The 9,095-nt window shown below is 41.6% G+C and overlaps 1 protein-coding gene across 1 annotated transcript in view; it reads left to right on the top strand.

Annotated features, from left to right (window-relative positions):
* The first annotated feature begins 433 nt into the window (after positions 1–433).
* The window catches only part of Ccdc146 (coiled-coil domain containing 146), a 107,505-nt gene continuing 98,843 nt past the window's right edge, over positions 434–9,095 (top strand). Inside the window, exon 1 of the mRNA XM_051152102.1 lies at positions 434–643. Within this exon, the coding sequence (XP_051008059.1) occupies positions 434–643 (210 nt within the window). The remainder of the gene's footprint in view (positions 644–9,095) is intronic.

Raw genomic sequence — 9,095 nt, 5'->3', positions numbered from 1 at the left:
AGGCTGGCATTACAGATGTGCAGCCACGCCCACCCTGCGCTGGGCTGGCATTACAAATGTGCAGCCACGCCCACCCGGCACTGATTTTATATTATGTTTCAATTGAAAATATTATATTTATCCATTCAATAAATAATGCTTCAATGCCTACTGTGCCTAGAAACTTGGTTCTGTCCCCTGGGAGCTTAGCTGTTTTCATTAGACTCATCATAGAGAACATTTGTGGCTGAGGGTATAAATAGTGGAGAATTTGTGTAGCATGCTCAAGGCCTGAGTTTTGTTCCAGACAGACAGACTGACTGACTGACTGACTGACTGAGACTAGCTTATTTTAGTTGAATTTCGCCTACTTTGTAACACTTCTACTACTTTGTAAGTAAAGACATGTTTGGATAGTTGAATATGGAATGATTTCATTTTAGAATTGTGCAACATGGAAGACGACAGCACAGACACAGAAGAAGAAAATGAAGAGGAGAAAGCAGCAAAAAGAGCAGCAGGCATAGACACAGAAGAGGAGGAGGAGGAGGAGCATAAAGAGTTCCAGAAACAGCGCTCTTCTGCCATAGTGCCCACAATTAACATTCGGGAGGAGCGGCTTGTGGATTTAGCCGAAACACCAGCTTTCCGCTGTCTGCATGAGGTATGTTTGTTGTATGTTATTACTAGAGTAAAACCTAATCTTTACCCACTTAAAAAGTCAAAGTCGTATATGGACACAAATAAAATAATAAAATAAATAAATAAAAAGTCAAAGTTGACGCTGTTGTCAAAAATCCAAGTTACATAACTCCTATAAATAAGCCTTAATCATATGTACAGGATGAAAGTCTTAAAAACAAAATGAACCCTGCTTTTCCTTCTGGACTGATACAATGTGTAGGCTCCTTTGTCTGTCTGTCTGTCTATCTCTCTATCTATCTACCTTTCTATCTATCTATGTATCTATCTATCTATCTATCTATCTATCATCTATCTTTAACTTTTTATTGATTCTTTGTGAGTTTCACATCATGCACCCCAATCCCACTCACCTCCCTGTCCCTTTGTATCTGCCCTCCATCCTCTCAACCTCCCCCCCCCCAAGAAAATAAAACCACAAAAATCAACCAAACAAACAAACAAACAAAATTCATTGCGGAAGCCATATTGCCTCGTGTGTGTCCCACAGTAACCCCTTTGGCTTTATATCTTTACTTACATTATTCATCACAAAGAATCATCTGTCTGGTTCGAGGCCTCTGGCTTCTGCTTCACCATCAATCCTGGATCCTTACCACGACTCCTCTTGGATACCCTGTTGTTGCCCTGTGTCATGGAGACCCTGCAGGTTTGGATCTGCAGCACTGGCCCCTCACACACTCCAGCAGTTCATAGGTAGGGTAGATGTTGGGGTGGGCCAACTCCAGCCCTGGATCTGGGCCCGGGTAGAAGCTGAGTTGGTCAGCCCAACAACACCCAAACCACCGGGACAAGCTCTCCAGCACTGCATAAGACCACATATCTTGAATATGATAGAGAAAATAGGAAACAGATTTGAACTCATTGACACAAAAAAGGACTTTCTGAACAGGACACTGTTAGCATAGGCATTAATTTTGACAGTTGATAAATGGGATGTCAGGAAGCTAAACAGAAGCTTCCCTGATGAACACTCAAGATGACTTAAGCTATGAGTAAAGATAGACCAGTAGGAATTGCCTTAATACTGGGTCCATTTAGCACAGTAATAGTAGTAGGTTGTCTTCTAAGGCCTGTGATCTGCCTGGCGATAGGTTCTCGGCCTGATGGTATTCAAAACCAGGCAACAGAACCAATGCCAGAAGTAACTCTCTCTCTCTCATCTAATTTTTTTTATAATTTTTCATGTTTATTTTGTCATAATTTCAGACAAAAGGGAAGTTTCACAAATAGTGGAAAGAGTCCCCATGTGCCCTTCAAGTTCCCCAGATGCTAAGATCATATCATGTTCACTTTACTCTTTCTTTCTAACCCCTCAACTTCTTCCCAATACACCAGTGTTTCCTAAAAGCGTGTCTGCTCTTCTGCATAATCACAGTACAATTGTGTCAGGAAACTAATATTTCTGCAGTATTATGGAATCTCCAGGCATTCTTCAAATCTTGCCAGTTGTCTCCATAATATCCTCCAGAGCACAAGAGCTCCTATATGACACATTCCACAGTCATCTCTGGCCTCTTTCAATGTGCTGTAGCTTCTGTAATTTCTCTCATCTTCGTAACAAGACACCGATGAAGAGGACTAGCCAACTGTTCTGTGGAATCTTTTTCTGTGTGGATTTTCTGATTTTCTCATTATTAGATTCGTGCTGTACAGTCTAGGCAGGAATTCCAAATGCTATACTCTTCCCAGTACTTCACACCAGAAGCATATGATGCTGAATTGCACATCCATGTGTTGGTCATCTTGGTCACTTGGTTAAGGTGGGAGTGCTCGGTTTTTCCTCTAATATTGTTTTTCTTTTTATCTTAACAAATACATAATATGGAGAGACTAAAGACTACGTATGCACCTCGTTCCTGCTGAAATGTGGGCTATTTTTGTCCTCTGTTGAGGATTCATACCTAAATCAGTCCCTCTTATGCTGGCGGCTCAGTCATGGTTTCTGCTACTGTTGTCCTCCTATGGCTGTGGGTCGTTTCTGGTTCTGCAATGCCACGGATCAAATCCAGAGTGTCTCACATGCCAGGCAAGCACTCTCCCACACTCCCAACCCAAGCACACGTTCTTGTTTGAGATCGGTCTCCGTGTGTCGCCCAGACTGGCCGCACCCCCTGGACTAAAGTGATCCTTCTGTAGCCTCCTGCGTGCCCCTTGCCTGGTTCTTCAGCAATGATAGACGGCTTCCTATAGCCTATAAGCAGCCACTCCACTTTCTGATTTACTCACTTGTTAAATTTATGTTTAACAGTATGCCGTGGTGGTTTTTTATTGTTTAATTTGACTTCCAGATTTGTTGCGCGTACATGCTTTAAGTAGGTTCATCTGTTCTTTTGGCCCATTCCCATGGTGTGTGTGTGCACGCATGTGTATGTGTGTGTGTGTATGTGTGTGTGTGTGTGCGCGTGTGTATGTGTGTGTGTGTGTGTGTGTGTACACTTTCTTACTTTATGAAAATGCATTCCGTGTTTCCTTGGCGCATCCAATCCTCGTGGCTTGGTGCCAGCCCTTTGTTGGGCGATCTCTGGTTATGTACTGGGGATGGACTTTGGGAACTTAAGCTCTCAGTGCTGAGTGAGATCGTTGCTACTGGCATGTCATTATGCCTAGGTCCTCCTGTGGATGGAGTTAAAAATACATGGATGAAAATTTGTAACTGCAGAAATCATATCTATTTCTTTTCTGTCTTGGTCTAGTTAAAACCATGAATTCATACCTGACCTGAGTTCAGTTTCTACTGAAATCCATCACATATGCAACTTGCATTAGGGTTCTTCTCTCATTAATTTAATGGAATCAAAACTACAGCTAAGCTTTCGTCATAAACCTAAAGTCTTCCCTGACAAAAGAAACTTGAGTTGGATGCATTCATTATGCCGCTTTTGGCCTAATTTAAATGTCCCCTCCAACATACTCTACAATAAACAAGGCTGGGGAGAAACCATGCAAGCAACAAAAAACAAAACCCTTCATGTTCAAAATTGGAATCTTATAAGGAAATCTCCACTTTGTACATGTTTCCTTCCAACTAGTCAATCCACAATCCTTGTGGGAATGCTGGAAGGACAATGTACATGAGCCTTAATAAAGCACATATGGGTCCTTTCATGCTCCTACACGTCAGTCAAGGTCCTAACCACATTAACCCTTTCTGTTGGATGCCCTCCATTGCTACCCCCAACCCTCTGGGATAGTTAAGTAAAGCATTTCTTCTGCTTTATGGTTTTTTGTTTCATTTCCTGTAATTACACACCTGTCTGACACCCCTGTCCCACCTTGACTCCAGGTGTGTCTTACACAGCATCTCACTTGGCTCTGGTTACTTTCTACTGAGAGATCTCAAGATCAAGCTAGAAACTATAACATTACAACTTTCATTTACATATGTGCTGGGTAGTTTTGGGTTACCTTGACACAAGCTAGAATTTTCTGAAAAGATAGAACCTCAACCGAGAAAATGCCTCTGTAAGATTCAGCTGTAAGGCATTTTCTTCATTTGTGGTTGATGGGGGAGGGCCCAGCCCATTGTGGGCAGTGCTACCCCTGGGCTGGCGGTCCTGGGTTGTATAAAAAAGCAGGCTGGCCCAGGGGTGTCTGCTCAAACTGTTGCACTAACCAATGACAATACAAGTAGTAAACACCGAACCCCTACTCTGAACTCGCCAATGGACAGAACATTCTCCACAGTTATGTGGAGAGCAGGCACTAACTCTGACATGAACTCTGGTGCTCCATATTTGATGACCTCCCCTTGGTGGGGAGCCCTGGTGGCACTCAAAGAAAGAACAGGCAGGCTACCAAGATCAGACTTGATAGCCTGTGACCATAAAGTGGGGGAGGAGGTCCCTCTAGGTCATAGACCTAGTGGAGGGGAATAGGGTAAAAGCGGGAGGGAGGGAGAAATGGGAAGATACAAGTGATGAGATAACAATTGAGTTGTAATCTGAATAAATTAATTAATTTAAAAAAAAGCAGGCTGATTAAGGCCTGGAGATGAAGCCAGTAAGCAGTACCCCTCCATGACCTCTTGTCTCTAGGTTCTGGCACAGGTTGAGGTTTTGTCCTGACTTCCTTCAGTGATGGACTATGGTGTGGAAGTGTAAGCCAAACAAACCCTTTCCTCCCCAACTGGCTTTTTGGCCATGTTGTTCATCATAGCAATAGGGATGCTAACTAAGACAATGGCTGTATGATACTAGTAGGAAAATACTCAGGTAATTTTTTAATCCAAAGATGAAACATAAAAGAGTTGTTTTTTAAAATAAAAACAAAAAACAAAAAAACAAAAAACAAAACAAACTGGGACAGCTCTCACATATTTATCTTCAACATAACAATTTGTAACGACTTTAAAAATATCTGGATATATATGATTATACAAGTTGCTATTTGTCATTAAAAACCTTGCTGAGATAAATACTGGCAAAAACAATTTAATGGAGAAAGGGCTTATTCTGGCTCACATTCAGAGGTTTGGTCCATTGTAGTGGGCGTCAAGCAGGCTGGAGCATGAGGTGGCTGGTCACCTCACAACCATCAGCAGGAAGTGGAGAGCAATCAGTGCTGGTCTTCAGCTCATGTTTCCCAGGATCTTAGCACAAGGAATGGTGCCGCGCAAGGTGCATGTGTGTTCCCGTCTCACTTAGCCCAATGGCATGCCCAGAAGCCATTTCCGAGGTAATTCTAGATTTCATCAAGATAAGAGCTGAGACTAACCATAATTAACCCCGATTAATGATGTCAGGTCTGATCCAGTGGACATTAGGAGATCTCAACCACCATGTCAACCATCTTAGCGCCTTCCCTGCTAGGAATTATCCCTGAAACTTACTAAGTCTTGTAGAACAAATTATTGGCTGAAGATTACTTTTTTTAAAAATAATGAACATCAATTAAGGGCCTGGGTACAGCTAAGTGTAGAGTACTTGCCCTGCATTTGTGGGACTCTGGGTTTTTCCCAATAATATACCTATACATGTATATATAGTTCAGAATTTTTAATTGTAGTTTTATTTTCCAGTTCTTCTATATTTTCCCAAGATTTGTGAGGATTTTAGAGTATTCGTATCTAGTTTTTCTTCAGCTGTTTAAATAGAAGCTGTGTCAGAAGGATGGCAGAGTTCGATGGCAGCTGAAAGAAAGCTCCCCCTGCCAGACATCCATGCTGGCACCACCTTGAAAACGCAGAAGCATCCACAGCGTGCCTGTCGCTGGCAGTTGTCGCACAGGTGGCCTGCACGACTGAGTGGCAGAGCACACATGCTATGCTGTCAGTAGATACTGACTGAAGAATGTGTTTAGTATGGCATTCGTGCTCCTCTGTAACTTAGACTAGTTTTCAGTCTAATTGTTCAGTGGACCCTGATGGTCTTTTTATGTTGGTCCTCTCACTGGAGACTTTCCTAAACTTAGAGGTGATAAGTTCAGAAGCTAAGGAAACCACCATATATTAAAATAATGATGTAAAATGGTTTCCCAAAGTTCTGCCTACTCAAGTTGCCACATAAAAAGTGTGCTGTTTAAACTCCAAATGATGTCCTCATTGCACAGACCATACTTTGTACCTTGCAAGTCTCCCTAACCTTCCAGAACCTTCCAGAACCCCCCACTTCCTTCAGGGCATCGCCTGAGTGCTTAGCTTGCAGGAGTTTCCTAGACTCCCAACTCGTATGGCATTAATAGATGGATATTACTTGGTACTCAGTCAATAACCAATATTTACTGAATATTTTCTCCTAAGATACTGCACAGAAACCTTAAAAGCTCCTCTCTGATGTTACAACTACATTAAAAAAAAGAAAAAAATAAGATCGGCAAGGCAGGAACTACACTGCTAATTGGGATCAGTGTTCAAAAGGTTGCTTGGGAGATGAGCCATGTGAGTCTGCCAGTGGACTCTGAGCTAAGGTAGACATCTGTTTATCCACTTGTCCATTGATGCCTAAGTACGAGGTCTGGTACTCTACAGACTTTCCTTGTTCCATGAAAAGTGTTCTGTTTAAAAAGTTTTAATGTATAACATATATAAAGCATAACTCATAAATATTAGGTGTGCTGTTCCTTGAATCTATACATTGCCTAAGCCAATACGTGCAGGCCTGGATTTGTCAGTCTCCAAATTTTGCTTCTCCTGAGTTCTCTTTGTCAGTTTGACAGTTAAATATGCATTTTAAACATCCTTGAGTTAGTCTTTTTCCCCCATCATGTTTTTAATCAGTTCAAAGTATGTTTGTAGCAATCTATAAGTTTCTCTGGGACCCTTCCCAGTTGTTGCTCCCACCAAAGGTATCCCCTCTTCTGACTTAGCATTATATGCTATTTGCTTCTTAAACATTGTGTAGATGGAATCATGTGGCAGGTTTTTGTGCATATGTCCCCTCTTTGTCATTCTATCTAGGAGATGCATTAATAACACTTTGTCTAAACACAGTGTGATTCTTGGTTTACACTGCTATTTTCTAAAAGCTTCTACTTAGGAATTTGTTATCTTGGGTATGTGCCTAAGAGAGAGGCTGCTGTGTCCTAACAGAGGTTTGTAAGCAGCCTTAGCAGAGCTCTCCCCTGCGATGGGCCTCACGTCAGATGTTGAAAACCGTGCCTGCTTAATTCTGCTTCTGTCTGTGTGCAGTGACTGTAAGTGTGACTGCTGTCCTCAGGCGTCAGTGTGTCAGGGGTTACACTCTTTAAGAACCCAGAAGCTATAATTTCACTTCGTTGTGACACCCCGAGCACAAATAAAAGCGTTATTTTATTTTGCCTCGCTTCTTGACTCTTGTTCTCTTATCAGAAGCCAGTCAGCTCCTTCCTCCTCGTTTCCTCCAACTAATTCTTATGCCAACAGTTAAATTTTTGACACTGCTGAGCCAAGTGCTAGAGAACAGGAAATACCTGCCTGATTGGGACCAGAGAAAATGCATCTGCTATAGCCAAGTACTAAGGACATGTGTGTGTCGGGATAGCGTACAGAATCCTGTAACGGGGGAGGGTGGGGTAGTGACACTCACTGTGGGTACGTAAATAAAAGGGTTTCCATTTGTTGACAGAATGTTCCTCATGAGAGCATGTTTTGTACCGAGCAACCATTGCTTTACTTCTTATAAAACATGTAATGAATAACATGTTTATAACAAGTTTTTAAAAGTATCTCTTTCTTTGAACTCTCTTTTTGCAATTTTTAAATTATATTTCTTTTTACATATACATTTTTATTATTACACATAAATAAGATAAACTACATACAGCAAGAAGAACCACGAAACAATCAGGAATTATATAAATGTTATATTCATGGTGATTTGGCTATGTGTGTTTGGCAAATTTGAAGAAAACATCTTTCCTGTCTTGGTGATTCTAAAATTCTTAGTGAAAATCCGTATCTATCATATCTCGTCTCTATCAGCTTAAAATATCTATCTAGATCAAAAAACATCTTAACCCCTAAGGAACTAAGTTTAATTGTAAGACTAAACTATCTGGTTTTCAACCCCATCAGAGACTTGAGAAGGAATAAAACTTAATTAGCTGTTGAAGTCTTTATTTTATCACAGTGGGAAAAATATATGCACAGTTGTCTTCAGGACCAGGTGCTTTCTGACAGGAAACCTGCCGCCACAGTGTTGTTACTGTGTGTGGAAGCTGTCTCTTCTCCAGCTGTTTCTTCACTGTTGCCTTTCTTTCTTAACAAAATAAAGTATAATAAGGCAAAACAAAACCCACCATATCAAAGTTGGCCAAGGCAAGCCACCAGAAAAATAAAAGAGCCCCAAGAGAAGGCACAAGAATCAGCTATCACTCCTTTACACAATCAAGCATCCCATCAATATATTAAATGGAAAGCTACAGCATATATACAAGGACCTGGTGCAGACCCGTGCAGACCCTGTGGCTGCTGCTAGAGTCGCTATGAGGTCATATGAGCCTTACTCAGTTGTTTTACTTACTCCTCTTGCATCCTCCATCTCCTCTGTCTCTCCCAGTTCTTCTACCTCCACTTCTGTGGGGTTCCCTAAACTCTGAGGGGAGAGATTTGATGAAGACATCTTATTTAGAGCTGTGTATTTCAGCATCTCTCTCCCCCCTCTCTCATATATATATATATCTGGCTGTGGGTCATTATATTTGTTCCCATCTCCTATGGGAGGAAGCCTCTTATTTCTGACTGTAGCAGAATATCACCAGGAGTCATTTTATTGTTCCCTTTTCTCCCCATACCAGTAGTATTTGGTTCTTACCTTAGGGCTCTGGGCTATCTGGACTCTAGTTCTTGGTCACCCAAATGGCAGGAATGGGTTCCTCCTCATGGAGTGGGCCTTAAATCAAGTTGGATGTTGGTTGGTTACTTCCATAAGGTTTATGCCACCATTGCCCTGGCGTATTTTATAGGCAGGACAGATTGTAAATCAAAAGTTTTGTGT

Source organism: Acomys russatus, chromosome 10 (assembly GCF_903995435.1).
Source record: "Acomys russatus chromosome 10, mAcoRus1.1, whole genome shotgun sequence".
Classification (NCBI taxonomy): Eukaryota; Metazoa; Chordata; class Mammalia; order Rodentia; family Muridae; genus Acomys; species Acomys russatus.
This window is presented reverse-complemented; position numbering and strand designations above follow the sequence as displayed.